The sequence below is a fragment of the Oncorhynchus nerka genome, linkage group LG4, assembly GCF_034236695.1.
Source record: "Oncorhynchus nerka isolate Pitt River linkage group LG4, Oner_Uvic_2.0, whole genome shotgun sequence".
NCBI classification, from domain to species: Eukaryota; Metazoa; Chordata; class Actinopteri; order Salmoniformes; family Salmonidae; genus Oncorhynchus; species Oncorhynchus nerka.
The window spans coordinates 17,275,635-17,293,798 of record NC_088399.1 but is presented as its reverse complement, the minus strand read 5'-3'; the positions used below and the strand labels follow the sequence as shown (position 1 = coordinate 17,293,798).

General features: G+C 42.3%; 1 protein-coding gene across 3 annotated transcripts in view; it reads right to left on the bottom strand.

The window, feature by feature from the left end:
• Positions 1 to 14,629, bottom strand: part of cdk5rap2 (CDK5 regulatory subunit associated protein 2) — a 73,335-nt gene extending 58,706 nt beyond the window's left edge. The window contains exons 1-4 of one of the 3 annotated variants that reach the window (XM_029644015.2): positions 14,471 to 14,629; positions 7,332 to 7,396; positions 6,079 to 6,143; positions 4,824 to 4,934 (exon numbers count right to left, since the gene is read on the bottom strand). In XM_029644015.2, the coding sequence (XP_029499875.2) occupies positions 4,824 to 4,934; positions 6,079 to 6,143; positions 7,332 to 7,396; positions 14,471 to 14,523 (294 nt within the window). In that variant the 5' untranslated portion in view covers positions 14,524 to 14,629. Of the gene's footprint in view, positions 1 to 4,823; positions 4,935 to 6,078; positions 6,144 to 6,890; positions 6,916 to 7,331; positions 7,397 to 9,300; positions 9,449 to 14,470 lie in introns of those variants that run through there. The other 2 variants (XM_029644017.2, XM_029644018.2) reach the window with 2 other exon arrangements.
• Positions 14,630 to 18,164: the final 3,535 nt, after the last annotated feature.

Here is an 18,164-nt window from a genome sequence, read left to right as displayed (position 1 = left end):
TTTTAAACAATCCACAATTGTGCACACCAATACATGTCAGACATGCTTTTAAGTGATGTACCCAGTAGGTCCCTCAAGTCCTCTGGCACAAAGTCTAGGACCAAGAGGCATGGCAAGGCAGCCTTTATGCCCCAGCCTCTGGAACAGCCTGTTAGAGAACCTGAGGGGGGGCAGACACCGTGGATATATTAAAGAGAGATCTTAAAACATATTTTTTATCTTTGCTTTTCCTTAGGGAACTTTAGTTGTTTAGTTTGTGTTGTTCTTTAGTTGTTTTATAGTAAATATTTCAGCTTTTGTTTTTTTTGTTTATTAGTTTTTTCTGTAAAGCACATTCCATGTTTGAAATGTGCTGTAGAAATAAAGCTCATTTGAGTCAGTGTTTCCATGGGGCCCTAATTAGATGTTACATTACATGTTGTTTTCTTACTTCATGTAGCTAGCTAGCCAAAATATTCATGCTTCACCTATTCCTCTCTGATAAGATACCGTTGCACAAACATGCTTATCTAGGCCTACACCAGCATTGGTACCAGGCAGTATTAGCTAGCTAGGTTTGCTGACTCGTATTACATTTATCAAGCTAAATAGCCAGCTAACTAGTGATTAGCATTAGCGGCTAACAAATTATTTTAGCAACAACTTGCTAAGACTAACTAGCAGACAGTAGTTTGCAGACAGTAAAATAAACTAATAGTGTAATTCTAGAATGCTTGTGGAAAGCAGCATGTCACCAACATCTTGTTGCATCCACCTGACCATGCAGAGTGAACAGGAAGAAAGTGCTTGTAACTCCGTGGTCGAGTGACAGGGGGAATGGCTTGTAACTCCGTGGTCGAGCAACTAATCTCTCCTTGAGTGACAGGGGGAATGGCTTGTAACTCCGTGGTCGAGCAACTAATCTCTCCTTGAGTGACAGAGGGAATGGCTTGGTGTGTTTAGTGGCATGCAGGAGGAGAGAGAGAGAGATGACTAAAGTATCAAACAGAGTAAACTAAAAAAAAATGGACCAAATAAGCGGATTTGTTAAGTTCCGGATCACATTTAACAAACCAAACATTGAAATACCATTATAGAGGGTAAAGTAAAAACTCAAACCAGTCCATACATCAATACCGGTATATAACGGTATATAATAAGACGTTTTCGTCTTTTGAGCTTCTAGTCATGAAATCTATGCAGCCTACTCAATCCCTTATTATAGCTACTGTTTACAGGCCTCCTGGGCCATATACAGCGTTCCTCACTGAATTCCCTGAATTGCTATCGGACCTTGTAGTCATAGCAGATAATATTCTAATCTTTGGTGACTTTAATATTCACATGGAAAAGTCCACAGACCCACTCCAAAAGGCTTTCGGAGCCATCATCGACTCAGTGGGTTTTGTCCAACATGTCTCTGGACCCACTCACTGTCACAGTCATACGCTGGACCTAGTTTTGTCCCATGGAATAAATGTTGTGGATCTTAATGTTTTTCCTCATAATCCTGGACTATCGGACCACTCTTTTATTACGTTTGCAATTGCAACAAATAATCTGCTCAGACCCCAACCAAGGAACATCAAAAGTCGTGCTATAAATTCACAGACAACACAAAGATTCCTTGATGTCCTTCCAGACTCCCTCTGTCTACCCAAGGATGCCAGAGGACAAAAATCAGTTAACCACCTAGCTGAGGAACTCAATGTAACCTTGCGCAATACCCTAGATGCAGTTGCACCCCTAAAAACTAAAAACATTTCTCATAAGAAACTAGCTCCCTGGTACACAGAAAATACCCGAGCTCTGAAGCAAGCTTCCAGAAAATTGGAACGGAAATGGCGCCACACCAAACTGGAAGTCTTCCGACTAGCTTGGAAAGACAGTACCGTGCAGTACCGAAGAGCCCTTACTGCTGCTCGATCATCCTATTTTTCTAACTTAATTGAGGAAAATAAGAACAATCCGAAATTCCTTTTTGATACTGTCGCAAAGCTAACTAAAAAGCAGCATTCCCCAAGAGAGGATGACTTTCACTTTAGCAGTGATAAATTCATGAACTTCTTTGAGGAAAATATTATGATTATTAGAAAGCAAATTACGGACTCCTCTTTAAATCTGCGTATTCCTTCAAAGCTCAGTTGTCCTGAGTCTGCACAACTCTCCCAGGACCTAGGATCAAGAGAGACGCTCAAGTGTTTTAGTACTATATCTCTTGACACAATGATGAAAATAATCATGGCCTCTAAACCTTCAAGCTGCATACTGGACCCTATTCCAACTAAACTACTGAAAGAGCTGCTTCCTGTGCTTGGCCCTCCTATGTTGAACATAATAAACGGCTCTCTATCCACCGGATGTGTACCAAACTCACTAAAAGTGGCAGTAATAAAGCCTCTCTTGAAAAAGCCAAACCTTGATCCAGAAAATATAAAAAACTATCGGCCTATATCGAAACTTCCATTCCTCTAAAAATTTTTAGAAAAGGCTGTTGCGCAGCAACTTACTGCCTTCCTGAAGACAAACAATGTATACGAAATGCTTCAGTCTGGTTTTAGACCCCATCATAGCACTGAGACGGCACTTGTGAAGGTGGTAAATGACCTTTTAATGGCATCGGACCGAGGCTCTGCATCTGTCCTCGTGCTCCTAGACCTTAGTGCTGCTTTTGATACCATCGATCACCACATTCTTTTGGAGAGATTGGAAACCCAAATTGGTCTACACGGACATGTTCTGGCCTGGTTTAGATCTTATCTGTCGGAAAGATATCAGTTTGTCTCTGTGAATGGTTTGTCCTCTGACAAATCAACTGCAAATTTCGGTGTTCCTCAAGGTTCCGTTTTAGGACCACTATTGTTTTCACTATATATTTTACCTCTTGGGGATGTTATTCGAAAACATAATGTTAACTTTCACTGCTATGCGGATGACACACAGCTGTACATTTCAATGAAACATGGTGAAGCCCCAAAATTGCCCTTGCTAGAAGCATGTGTTTCAGACATAAGGAAGTGGATGGCTGCAAACTTTCTATTTTTAAACTCGGACAAAACAGAGATGCTTGTTCTAGGTCCCAAGAAACAAAGAGATCTTCTGTTGAATCTGACAATTAATCTTAATGGTTGTACAGTCGTCTCAAATAAAACTGTGAAGGACCTCGGCGTTACTCTTTTGAAGAACATATCAAGACCATTTCAAGGACAGCTTTTTTCCATCTACGTAACATTGCAAAAATCAGAAACTTTCTGTCCAAAAATGACGCAGAAAAATGTATCCATGCTTTTGTCACTTCTAGGTTAGACTACTGCAATGCTCTACTTTCCGGCTACCCGGATAAAGCACTAATTAAACTTCAGTTGGTGCTAAATACGGCTGCTAGAATCCTGACTAGAACCAAATAATTTGATCATATTACTCCAGTGCTAGCCTCTCTACACTGGCTTCCTGTCAAAGCAAGGGCTGATTTCAAGGTTTTGCGACGCAGGCCTCCTAATTGTCCCTAGAATTTCTAAGCAAACAGCTGGAGGCAGGGCTTTCTCCTATAGAGCTCCATTTTTATGGAACGGTCTGCCTACCCATGTCAGAGACGCAAACTCGGTCTCAACATTTAAGTCTTTACTGAAGACTCATCTCTTCAGTGGGTCATATGATTGAGTGTAGTCTGGCCCAGGAGTGGGAAGGTGAACGGAAAGGCTCTGGAGCAACGAACCGCCCTTGCCGTCTCTGCCTGGCCGGTTCCCCTCTTTCCACTGGGATTCTCTGCCTCTAATCCTATTACAGGGGCTGAGTCACTGGCTTACTGGGGCTCTCTCATGCCGTCCCTGGAAGGGGTGCGTCACCTGAGTGGGTTGATTCACTGATGTGGTCATCCTGTCTGGGTTGGCGCCCCCCCTTGGGTTGTGCCATGGCGGAGATCTTTGTGGGCTATACTCAGCCTTGTCTCAGGATGGTAAGTTGGTGGTTGAAGATATCCCTCTAGTGGTGTGGGGGCTGTGCTTTGGCAAAGTGGGTGGGGTTATATCCTTCCTGTTTGGCCCTGTCCGGGGGTGTCCTCGGATGGGGCCACAGTGTCTCCTGACCCCTCCTGTCTCAGCCTCCAGTATTTATGCTGCAGTAGTTTATGTGTTGGGGGGCTAGGGTCAGTTTGTTATATCTGGAGTACTTCTCCTGTCCTATTCGGTGTCCTGTGTGAATCTAAGTGTGCGTTCTCTAATTCTCTCCTTCTCTCTTTCTTTCTCTCTCTCGGAGGACCTGAGCCCTAGGACCATGCCCCAGGACTACCTGACATGATGACTCCTTGCTGTCCCCAGTCCACCTGGCCGTGCTGCTGCTCCAGTTTCAACTGTTCTGCCTTATTATTATACGACCATGCTGGTCATTTATGAACATTTGAACATCTTGGCCATGTTCTGTTATAATCTCCACCCGGCACAGCCAGAAGAGGACTGGCCACCCCACATAGCCGGGTTCCTCTCTAGGTTTCGGCCTTTCTAGGGAGTTTTTCCTAGCCACCGTGCTTCTACACCTGCATTGCTTGCTGTTTGGGGTTTTAGGCTGGGTTTCTGTACAGCACTTTGAGATATCAGCTGATGTACGAAGGGCTATATAAATAAATTTGATTTGATTTTGATTTGATAATAAAATACAGTATACCGCACAGCCCTAGGTGGAACAATGGCCTGTTGTATTCATGGCTGCTGGGGCCATGTGGTCATCGTTCCTAATTATGAATGAAATATTATATTATTATATTATATGAGTCACATATTACATTATCATGGCATCATGACGGGTGTGAATGACGTAACACATGACCACACACCCCTCTACACACACACCGTTTTGTATATGTCCTCTGTGGAGTCGTCGCATTTCTGCTGCATGCGCTCCTCCATGAAGTAAATACGCAGCTTCAGGTTGAAGTTCTCCTTCTTCAGAGTCATGATTTGCTGAGAATAGAAGGAGAAGAAAATAAATACAGACTTATGTAACCTCGGACTTCATTTGATTAGAAAAGGAGACACTGACGGACAATGAAAACTAAAAGTTATGACCATTAAAGCTACTACCTTCTTGAAAATCAGACCATTCTATAACCATCCTATGTATAACTGCCTATACAGTCTATAACAAGGCTACTGCAAATACAGTAAATGAGGTCAAAATAACATAGCAGCTGAGCAATTTATCCCCGGAGAAAAAGCAGTCATTTCACATGGTCCAGTAGAGAAGCACACACACAGAGAGACAGAAAGAGAGAAAGAGGACGGGGGGGTGGGGGTAGTGTAATAAGCCATGTTTGAGACAGTTTTTGTGGTCTGGGAAAGGGGAGAGGTATTCAGCTTCGGCAGACTGTGCATCACTGTGCTACAGGGCCTTTAACTGCACACATCTGGAGCAGGAGATGGAGTCCAGATGACCACTCTACCAACATCTAATCATCAAGCATAGCGAGAAAAGAGAAATCGGAGTAAAGCACTGAATTTCAGCAGGCTTCCCCTACTGTAGGCCCCCCCCCCCATGCTTGGAACAAGGCTAAGTGGTTGTCGTCTTCTCCTTCGTTTGGCTAAACACTGGATCAGGCTTATTAAAAACCATAATATCCGACATGTCTGTCGCTGATACTGGGATAAGGCCTACAATGCATGCTGCAGTGGTCTGTATTTCCATTCAATGGTTTACCATGAAATGATTACCATTTTAAATGGAACATATTAGGATAAATAACTAGTTTGAGACAATGCTGGTTAGAGTCTCAGAGGATCCTTTTTATTTAACTTGGCAAGTCAGTTAAGAGCAAATTCTTATTTACAAAGACGGCCTTCACCGGCCAAACCTTAAAGATGCTGGGCCAATTGTGCGCCACCCTTTGGGACTCCCAATTACGGCCAGTTGTGATACAGCCTGGAATTGAACCAGGGTCTGTAGTGACACCACTAGCACTTAGATGCAGTGCCTTAGACCGCTGAGCCATTTGGGATCCTGACACATGAACAGCCCTCTTGAAATTGTATCTACAATGGTTGGAGACCTTGTCAGGTAAGGCAGAAAAAAATCTCCATAAAAGGGATTGAAGTGATGAAAATTCCTCACATTCTCGTAGTCTTTTAGGGTGAGAGCGGTCTTGACGGGGGACATCTTATCTGGAAACGTAGGGGCTGTAAAAGAACAAGCGGGAGAATTGACATTAGTTCAGTTCACATACAGTAATGACCATAGAAATAAGAATGAATAGAAAGGTTGTCTACGTTCAAGTCAATGATGGCATAATGGGTGAACTGGCAGCCATTTTGAGTGTACTCATGCCATGAAGTAAAAGGAGGAAGGAAGTGCACCCTGTGCTGTAATTGGTTGAGTCAGCTTAACTTACATGACAAAAAATACATTCCACTGCATGAGCGATATCAGTTAGCATCATTTGAATTAATATTCTACATTAACAATCAGTTGACAGAACATTCCAAAATACCCTGGAAATTATTGAGTCCCAATACCAGGCAGCCATTGCAAGTGTACCCATGAATTTGCCAGTCAATTGCCAGGGTTAGAGCTTTCAAGCCCGTTCTATTCATATGATAATGACATAGTTCATCTTAAAACCTTTGGTACAGTACCAAGCTTTTATTCTGAAAAACACCAGGGTAAATCATAGTGATGATAAGCACACTCACACACAGATCAGAGGTGAAATAGACTGAGTGTTATCTTGGAAAGCTGCACCGTTTAGCACTCCAGTGAGCCAAGCCAACCAGACTGACTGACTGACTCCACCACTGCTCATATAACACTAAATAAATCAACAGCACATTTTTATACTACACTAATAACCTGATCACAGCCCCACTGCTTAACATGGTAACTATCACTCTTCAGTTTTACAGTTTATTTTGCTTCTCAAAAATTACCAGCGGACATGTTCAATCTCATATTCAGTTGGGTAGTTAAGCGTCCCAGAGAAGAGTCCAGTCTGCAGCTTGGAGTCACGGTGGCGTGTCAGCTACAGGCTGCAAAGAGACGCTATAATTGTCTCAGGTGTCTGGTTACCTAGAAGTTTAGCACAGCTGAGCCTGACACGGAATGCCCTGCTAAAAAGGTGTCTGGATCAGCTGGCAAAAAAGAAAATGCAGATTCGTACCTGGAGTCAGTAAATCTATTGATTGTAAAAGCAAGTTGCTCTGCACATACTCTGTGATTGTTTGTTCAACAGAAAATAACTCCATACAAAATCAAGCGGATGGTGAAACCATTTAGGGGTAGTATTCTCTCACTCTCAAAGTCACAACACTCAAGGGTAGGTAACCTAGGTAGTGGTACCCTAGAGGAGCACACGGAAGCACGTACTGTACCTGTCATGTTGTCCATGGAGAAATCCCCGACGTCTATGGAGTCTGGGAGTTTGGACATGCTACAGCTGGAGACAAAAATGAATCCATTAGGGAAAGAAACAAACAGCCAATCTGAGTCTGGATCCAACATGTGAACTCAACATTGTAGGTAATAGGCTGTAACACACAGCCAAAGTATCAGTCAATACCACAATCAAAACTACAGAAATCCTCCTCTCTAGCACAGCCAATGCAAAATTGTACAATCAAATACACTGCAAAAAGATTTAAAAAATACAAATACAAAAAAATGTCCTGATGTAGTTTAGGCATTACTCATGCTTGGCTCGCCTGTTCCCTAGCCCCTAAGGAAGCTCCATAAATAGCAGGAGAATTAGTCTCTGGTTCTTGTGATTCATTATGACAGTGCAATGCTTCTCTCCCAGGTCACTGTTTAGGTTATTCCTCAGTGTGCCACGCAGAGTAGACTGGACTGGAGAAGACCATGTGCCAATGGAAGGCTGACTCTCAGGTCCAGAGCACAGGGTACAGACTTAAGAGGGCTTTCATTGCTAAACAAACAGCTACTGTGGACCTGCTCAGCCAAACATCGCTCAGACAAGAAGGGAACACCGTGGAGTCACACAGTCAGACACGCAACACAATGCACACATCTGGACAAGGCTGATGACATTGGGGAAATAATAAGATTGCGATGAAAACAGTGCTGTCAAAGCCAGTGATGGGGAAGCTTTGCTACCACTAAGCTAAGCTCACAACTAACCAATATTAAGATAGCTGCCCCTACAATCAGCACCAACATCTCTCAGGCCTTCCTAACCCAAGTGAATATTACCCAACAATTCAGAGAGAGAAACCATGTCTAATCCACTGTTAACATGTCTACACTCTCTCAGCCATTTAAGCTGCCCTGACTTTTGGCTCTAACAATATGACCAGCTGTGTATGACTTCCTTCCCTCTCTTCCCCTGGCAGTGGCGCTGATCCCAGAGCCCAGCAAAAACTCATGTCCACAGCAGTGGTATGGTCTACTCATCCTGGGTGCCTACTGCCCAGGAGCAAGATTGTATAATACTTGTCAACAGGTTTGAATAAGACAGACAAATTACAAGTATTAACCACAGGGCACTCACAAACTCAGTCACAGCAGCAATGACGCAAACAACTCAGGGACAACACCACAGCAGAGAACAGACCCAGATATTAACAGGATGGTTCAGTTTTGATATGACAACACTGGCAGGAATCACCACACAGACAGACCCAGCCTTTGCCTGTCACTGAGCACTATTTAACCACAAAGTCAGTGCTTACCAAAAGTAGGAGGACTAACGGGCTGGCATAGGATATAGCTATGATGTCGTCTTGTTCACTGTGTGATAGGTGTGTGTGACATGTACACAGTTATAGCTCAGTGTCTATGAAAACAAAGCATTGTAGAGTAACAGTACCAATGACTTGACACATGCCAACTCTTCAACTCAGCGTACTATGAGCCGGAATGAGGTGGCCAGTAAACATCGACTTCCTCTTTGTACATTTTCATTTTCCTGTTTAGCATTCCAATACCAGTTACAAAGCCTAATATTACATAACGAGTAAGAATAGTTGTAGAGATCTTTGCTCTGGAGTAACCAAATTGCACTTTTTAATGGCTGATTTAAATGAGTCAGGTTTCAGAATGAAGTCATTTACACCACTCCTGTTGCTTATGTCTTGAACTACTGTGGAGACTTACCACCTGGATGATCCCATTCAACACACGCACCCACCTTATTTATTGGTGGGATACATAGTTAAACAATTCTCTGGAACACATCGACGCTCACGCAGCTACTATTTTAACCTTGGCCAGGAGTCTAAGGATAGCAATATGTCCAACAAATTACAACTAAAACAAAACAAGTAGGTTAATCTACAACTAGACTCTCTCTAGCTTACAATGGGGTAAAATGAGAGGCTCACCTACCAATATTAGATGGTGACTCACTTCATGGCAAGCATACAGGAAGAAAAAAATATCCATATTGGCTAGCCTAAACATTACATAGTTGCAAGGAAGAAGCAATTTCACAAACACATGCGTGGTTTCCGCTTTTCACGTGGACTCTCCGAAAATGATTAGATTTTGCTGATTTGTTGTGACAGGGAACGACTCAGCCACATGTGAAGTCATCATCCGTAGTGTTTAAAAATAGACTAGTATCACAAGCGCAGACAGCAATAAACCACATGACCGTGCCAGTAAATCCATGACCAACTGTACTCAATAGAGCTAGCTAGTGCAGCTAAATATGAAAGAACAAATGGGCTAGTTTGCCTGACAGACTGATACCTCTTGTAACAGTCGGAGGTTAACGTCATACATTTGTTTGGAAATGTTCTCTACCCAAGCCAGAATGTTGACTATAATATAATAGCTCTGGTGTAGAATTCTGCAGTCAGCATGCCAATTGCACACTCCCTCAAAACTAGAGGTCGACCGATTAATCGGAACGGCCGATTATTTAGGGCCGATTTCAAGTTTTCATAACAATCGGTAATCTGCATTTTTGGACACCGATTGCGGGCGATTACATTGCACTCCACGAGGAGACTGTATGGCAGGCTGACTGCCTGGTACCGAGTGCAGCAAGAAGCCAAGGTAAGTTACTAGCTAGCATTAAACTCATCTTATAAAAAAACAATCAATCTTAACATAATCACTAGTTTAATACACATTGTTGATAATATTACTAGTTCATCTAGGGGTTTCAGGTGTCTCCGGAAGGTGGTGATTGACGCCAGGACAGCGGAGTCAATCACCACCTTCCGGAGACACCTGAAACCCCACCTCTTTAAGGAATACCTAGGATAGGATAAAGTAATCCTTCTCCCCCCCCCCTTAAAAGACCTAGATGCACTATTGTAAAGTGGCTGTTCCACTGGATGTCATAAGGTGAAAGCACCAATTTGTAAGTCGCTCTGGATAAGAGCGTCTGCTAAATGACTTAAATGTAAATGTAAATCTAGCTTGTCCTGCGTTGCATATAATCGATGAGGTGCCATTTAATTTCGCATCGAATCACAGCCTACTTCGCCAAACTAGTGATGATTTAACAAGCGCATTTGCAAAAAAAGGCACTGTCGTTGCACCAATGTGTACCTAACCATAAACATCAATGCCTTTCCTTAAAATCAATACACAAGTATATATTTTTAAACCTGCATATTTAGTAAATATTGCCTGCTAACATGAATAACTAGGGAAATTGTGTCACTTCTCTTGCGTTCCGTGCAAGCAGTCAGGGTATATGCAGCAGTTTGGGCCGCCTGGCTCGTTGCGAACTGTGTGAAGACCATTTATTCCGAACAAAGACCGTAATTAATTTTCCAGAATTGCACATAATTATGACATAACATTGAAGGTTGTGCAATGTAACAGAAAAATTTAGACTTAGGGATGCCACCCGTTAGATAAAATACGGAACGGTTCCGTATTTCACTGAAAGAATAAACATTTTGTTTTTGAAATTATAGTTTCCGGATTTGACCATATTAATGACCTATGGCTTGTATTTCTGTGTGTTATTATGTTATAACTAAGTCTATGATTTGATATCTGATAGAGCAGTCTGAGCGGTGGTAGGCAGCAGCAGGCTCGTAAGCATTCATTCAAACAGCACTTTTGTGCATTTGCCAGCAGCTCTTTGCTGTGCTTCAAGCATTGTAGTGTTTATGACTTCAAGCCTATCAACTCCAGAGATTAGGCTGGTGTAACTGATGTGAAATGGCTAGCTAATTAGCGGGGTGCACGCTAATAGCGGTTCAATCGGTGACGTCACTCGCTCTGAGACCTTGAAGTAGTTGTTCCCCTTGCTCTGCAAGCGCCGCGGCTTTTGTGGAGCGATAGGTAACGATGCTTCGAGGGTGGCTGTTGTCGATGTGTTCCTGGTTCGAGCCCAGGTAGGAGCGAGGAGAGGGACGGAAGCTATACTGTTACACTAGCAATACTAAAGTGCCTATAAGAACATTCAATAGTCAAAGGTATATGAAATACAAATGGTATAGAGAGAAATAGTCCTATAACAACATAAAACTTCTTACCTGGGAATATTGAAGACTCATGTTAAAAGGAACCACCAGCTTTCATATGTTCTCATGTTCTGAGCAAGGAACTTAAACGTTAGCTTTTTTTACATGGCACATATTGCACTTTTACTTTCTTCTCCAACACTTTGTTTTTGCATTATTTAAACCAAATTGAACATGTTTCATTATTTATTTGAGGCTAAATTGATTTTATTGATGTATTATATTAAGTTAAAATAAGTGTTCACGGGTCCTCCCAGGTGGCGCAGTGGTTAAGGGCGCTGTACTGCAGCGCCAGCTGTGCCACCAGAGGCTCTGTCGCAACCGGCCGCGACCGGGAGGTCCGTGGGGAGACGCACAATTTGCCTAGCGTCGTCCGGGTTAGGGAGGGCTTGGCCGGTAGGGATATCCTTGTCTCATCGCGCACCAGTGACTCCTGTGGCGGGCCGGGTGCAGTGCACGCTAACCAAGGTTGCCAGGTGCACTGTGTTTCCTCCGACACATTGGTGCGGCTGGCTTCTGGGTTGGATGCGCGCTGTGTTAAGAAGCAGTGCGGCTTGGTTAGGTTGTGTATCGGAGGGTTAAAATTCAACAACAAATTATTATTTTTAAAATGACAAAATAAGTCTTCAGTCAGTATTGTTATAACTGTCATTATTACAAATAAATACATTTTTAAAAATTGGCCGATTTATCGGCATCAGCTTTTTTGGTCCTCCAAAACTCGGTATCGGCGTTGAAAAATCATAAAATCGGTCAACCTCTACTTGAGACATCTGTGACACAACTACACATTTTTGTGGCCTTTTATTGTCCTCAGCACAAGGTGCACTTGTGTGATGATCATGCTGTTTAATCAGCTTCTTGTCAGGTGGATGCACTATCTTGGCAAAGGAGAAATGCACACTAACAGGGATGTAAACACAATTGACATGCAGGAATGTCCACCAAAGCTGTTGCCAGAGAATACAGTGTTTTTCTACCATAAGCTGCCTCCAAAGTCATTTTAGAGAATTTGTCAATATGTCCAACCAGCCTCACAATCACATGTAACCACACCAGCCCAGGACCTCCACATCTGGCTTCTTCACCTGCCTGATAATCTAATATTTCTGTCTGTAATAAAGCCCTTTTGTGGGCAAAAACTAATTCTGATTGGCTCGGCCTGGCTCCCAAGTGTAGGCTTATGCCCTCCCAGGCCCACCCACGGCTGCGACCCTGCCCAGTCCTGTGAAATCCATAGACTAGAGCCTAATACATTTATTTCATTTATTTTTATTTAAGTATAGTTATCCTAGAGATAAACTTTATGTCCCAAAAACCATGCATAAACACAGTGAATATAATGTATGTATAATGCCTACCTGTTAAGAGTAACTTGCCAACCAGGGTAATACGCCTTTACTTCTCAGAGATACCACTTCATGACCCACCCTCCCCCCTCAACACTTTCCCTGGTTGCCACTACTCATGATCAACTAAAAATATTATGTTTTATACAAGTTATTTTGAGGTAGAGTGGCATTGTACCCCAAGTTACCCAACAATTGACATGTGTTACGTTTAGCCCCATTCTCCCCTATGCACTTACTGCTAATTGCAAAGCTGTAAAGTGCATAACCATGCTACTGCTAAAAACTCCGTTTAAAATGGTTCAGTTCGTGCAGATTTAGGAGTTGAAAAATAAAGTAAGAATCGAAAGCTGGAATCCCTTTTTTTAACAAAGGCCATTAAAACTGCTGTTCTGGCGATTGCAAGAACTGTTGTGCATTGACTGTCAGAATCCATTTTTTCCTCCCTATGGCTCACATAACTAGAATAGGCAACGAGAGGAATATTTATCTTGCATAGAACACACACGCCGATTCGGGTAAATAGATAATCTATTCTATTATGGGGTTTTCCGATTTTTCTATGAATTAGTCGTTTTGTTTGACCAGGAAAAGTAAACGTGGACAGTTCTACCATCTTCAAAGTGCGCCTAAGCAGAAATATTTAATGTTCCATTTTTTTAATTATTGTTGCCTGGCGGCAATTATTTTGCCTTGGCGGCGCACCACAGCACATGGAACCGGAAAACACTGGTCAGTGCGCGTGCATGTTCTTCCGTCTTGTGCACGTGCTTCAGGTGATTAGCAAACAAATCGTGATAGCCACACAGAGACCAGTGTTTAACTCGTTTTAAAAATACTTTCCTGTGGATATGTTGTCTAATTTAAACCCACAAAAAGTCCAAATTAGCGGACAACAGGTAGAGTAAGTTCTGATTCAATTTAATTATACATTCGCGTCAGAGGAGACGTATTGGATCTCGTCACTACAAATGAACGTGACTTGTCAAGGGACAGCATAGGAACGTAGGGGTTAGTTAGTTATGCGAATTCACAATAATCAACTGCCTTGGTTGTTAAGTTAGTTAACATTAACTATCTATTAATAACAGACAACAGGTGTAGACCATTAGTGAAATGCTTACTTGCGGGTTAATTTCCAACAATGCAGTTAAAAATAAATGACACGAGGAATAACGAAGTAGAAATTGAGGTAGCTAGCTATGTAAAGTGACTAGGTAACAGGAAAGATAAGACCGTAGCAGCATCATATGTTGTGAGTCGTCAGTATGCACATGTTGGGGTGTCAGATTCCTGTGTGCATAGTCAGCAGGCAGTCCGGGTGGTCATTTGACTAGCTATTTAGTAGTATTGTTTAGAATATTTGGTTTGAATGGATGTTAATGACAGTGGCAACAACCGAGGCTAACTAGCGTTACTAGCCAGATAACCAGCAACCATAAGATTTGTAACAACTAAGTTAACGGAAACACGTTAGCTAGCTTGTGCAAAGTCAAGTGAGTTAAAATACGTGGGAAACTAACGCTAGCTATTAGTTGCAGCCCTATTGTCTTACCAGTCAAACAAATACCACAGACCACTTGAGCTAGGTAGCTTTAACCATAGTAAGATAATAACGTTTTATCAACACCAATTTTGAACTAACTTTAGTTGAATGACGTTAGCTAGAAATGCTAGCGAGGTAGATTTAACGTTATTGGCAGGCAAATCGCGTACCTTCCATTGATGTCAAAGGGAAGCGTCTGATCATCTCCAACGACGGAATCCATCCTGAAATGGTATTCCCTTTTAATTTATATCAATATTTACGAGTAAACCTCAACATGAAGCGGGTATAAAATTCAAAGCAGCCGTTACTACCGCCATTTTGATTTAACGTCATTATGGGTGTATTAATTATGTCTTGCAACGGAAGCCGTTTAACATTTTAAATAACCAAACGAACCGATGAGGGACGTACTTGAATTTGTCCAATGGAAACTCTGGTTTTCGTTGGAAAACGTTTTCGTTTGGAGTAAACGTTTTCTGTTGCAGAACTTTTGCAACAGAATAGGTGTAATGAATACACCCCAATGCCACCTAGTGTGCAACCTTGGACATTCTAGGGTGGAGCCCAAAAGCAGGCGCGCAGTGTCCGATTGGTCAAAATAAATACACTTTTCCTAATGATTGGTCGGGAGGCTCATGGAAAAATGTAGTGTGTGTATGAAGCTGGCCTAGTAGTTAGGTACGCAAATACTCGGAAAATGAAACCATTGTTTTTATTTTAAAACTAAGAAAAATAATGAGTTAACAATTATTGCTTACATTATATTTGACCATGGATGGACACTTTTTCATAATGATACCACCAGTGAAATAACGCTTATTATGGCTTTGTCGTCTGCTCCCTTACAAAACATGTCATGTGGTAGTGTTATCACAAACTGTTTTAAAATATTGATCTATTTCCCTTGTGGTAGCTAAATTTATTCAAAATGTTCACATTTTAGGTTTTACTAATCTCATATTCTAATGTTGTGACATTTGATGCCTCCACAGATTATAGCTGACTATGGTGGTTGCCTGTCATGAGTGGGGGAGTTTTGTCATGATGGTTTTACCTGGGTTCATAGCACCCTCTGCTGACCATCTATAGCAGTGGTTTTCAACCCTGGTTCTCGGGACCCAAAGGGGTGCCCATTTTTGTTTTTGCCCTCGCACTACACACCTCATCAGGATTTGAATCAGATGTGTAGTGCTAGGGCAAACACAAAAATGTGCACCCCTTTGGATCCCCAGGACCCGGATTGAGAACCACTGATGGGAATGCTTGCTTCTTTAATTACAGATACAAAGCAAACCTGATTCGAATGATCACCAAATCGTCAAGTCCATTAGTTCTGGAATACATGAAACAAAATGTGGACTGCTAGGTTACTGGTACTTCAGCAGTGATCTTAGTGGACTTGGTCAATCAGGTCACTTTAGGGCAGGGGTGTCCAACATACTGCCTGTGTAAAATGACTAAAGCCAAATTGAAACTGTAGAAATTATACTAGACATTCAGGGAGCTTTTAAAAAAACAAATTATGAATTTGTTTTTCCCCTCATCAATCTACACACAATACCCCATAATGACAAAGCAAAAACAGGTTTAGACATTTTTGCAAATGTATTGAACATTTAAAAAAAACTTTGCACATTTACATAAGTATTCAGACCCGATAGTCAGGATTTTGTTGAATCACCTTTGAAAGTGATTATAGCCTCAAGTCTTATTGGGTATGACGCTACAACCTTTGCACGCCTATATTATTTGGGGAGTTTCTCCCATTCTTTGCAGATCTTCTCAAGCTCTGTCAGGTTGGAGGGGGAGTGTCGCTACACAGCAATTTGAGGTCTCTCCAGAGATGTTCCGGGCTCTGGCTGGGCCCCTCAAGGACATTCAGAGACTTGTCCCGAAGCCACTCCTGCGTTGTCTTGGCTGTGTGCTTAGGGTCATTGTTCTGTTGGAGCTTCACCCCAGGCTGAGGTCCTGAGTGCTCTGGAGGAGGTTTTCATCAAGGATCTTTGTACTTTGCTCTGTTCACCTTTCCCTCAATCATGACTAGTCTCCCAGTTCCAGCCGCTGAAGAACATCCACACAGTATGATAATACCACCACCATGCTTCACCGTAGGGATGGTGCCAGGTTTCCTCTAGACGTGATGCTTGGCATTCAGGCCAAATAGTTAAATATTGGTTTCATCAGACCAGAGGATCTTGTTTCTCATGGTCTGAGAGTCTTTAGGTGCCTTTTGGCAAACTCCAAGTGGGCTGTCATGTGCCTTTTACTGATTGATGGAGTGCTGCAGAGATGGTTGTTCTTCTGGAAGGTTCTCCCTTCTCAGAGGAATTCTGGAGCTCTGTCAGAGTGACCATCAGGTTCTTGGTCACCTCCCTGACTAAGGCCCTTCCCCCCGATTGCTCAGTTTGGCCGGGTGGCCAGTTCTAGGAATTGAATACATTCTTAATATACCTTTATTTAACTAGGCAAGTCAGTTAAGAACAAATTCTTATTTTCAATGATGGCCTAGGAACAGTGGGTTAACTGCCTTGTTCAGTGGCAGAACGACAGATTTTTACCTTGTCAGCTCGGAGATTCGATCTTGCAACCTTTCAGTTACTGGCCCAACACTCTAACCACTCTAGGCTAACTGCCACCCCAAAGAAGCAACAGGTTCAAGGGACCAAGCCGTTCCACATTTCTTGATCATTATATTACTCAGGTGATTCAAATACAACAGTCGATCATTAATGAATTAAACCCTAAAGCAGGGGTGTCTTAACTCATTTTGTCCCGGGTCCGCATTCGGTCGCACTGTGTATTATACAGTGCATTCGGAAAGTATTCAAACCCCTTGACTTTTTACACTTTGTTACATTACAGCCTTATTCTGAAATTGACAAAAACATGTGTTTTTCCTCAATCTGCACACAGTACTGATAATGACAAAGCGAAAACAGGTTTTTAGAAAATGTGCTAATTTATTAAAAATAAAACACAGAAATACCTTATTTAAATAAGTATTCAGATCCTTTGTTATGAGACTCGATATTGAGCTCCATTGATCCTCCTTGAGATGTTTCTACAACTTGTTTGGAGTCCACCTGTGGTAAATTCAATTGATTGGACATGATTTGGAAAGGCACACACCTGTCTATATAAGGTCCCATAGTTGACAGTGCATGTCAGAGCAAAAACCAAGCCGTGAGGTCGAAGGAATTCCGCAGAGTTCCGAGATAGGATTGTGTCGAGGAACAGATTGGGGGAAGGGTACCAGAACATTTCTGCAGCATTGAAGGTCCCCAAGTACACAGTGGCATCCTTCTTTCTTAAATGGAAGAAGTTTGGGACGACCAAGACACTTCTACATGGGCTCCCAAGTGGCCCAGCAGTCTAAGACACTGCATCTCAGTGGTAGAGGCGTCACTACAGACCCTGGTTAGATTCCAGGCTGTATCACAACCGGCTGTGATTGGGAGTCCCATAGGGCGGAGCACAATTGTCCCAGCGTCGTCCAGGTTAGGGTTTGGCCGGGGTAGGCCGTCATTGTAAATAAGTATTTGTTCTTAACTGACTTGCCTAGTTAAATAAAGGTTCAATAAAATAAAAAATCTACCTCCTATTTACAGTTCAAGACAGAAGTTTACATACACTTAGGTTGGAGTCATTAAAACTAATTTTTCAACCACTCCACAAATTTCTTGTTAACAAACTACAGTTTTGGCAAGTCGGTTAGGACATCTACTTTGTGCATGACACAAGTAGTTTTTCCAACTATTGTTTACAGACAGATTGTTTCACAAAAAATTCACTGTATCACAATTCCAGTGGGGCAGAAGTTTACATACACTAAGTTGACTGCCTTTATACAGCTTGGAAAAT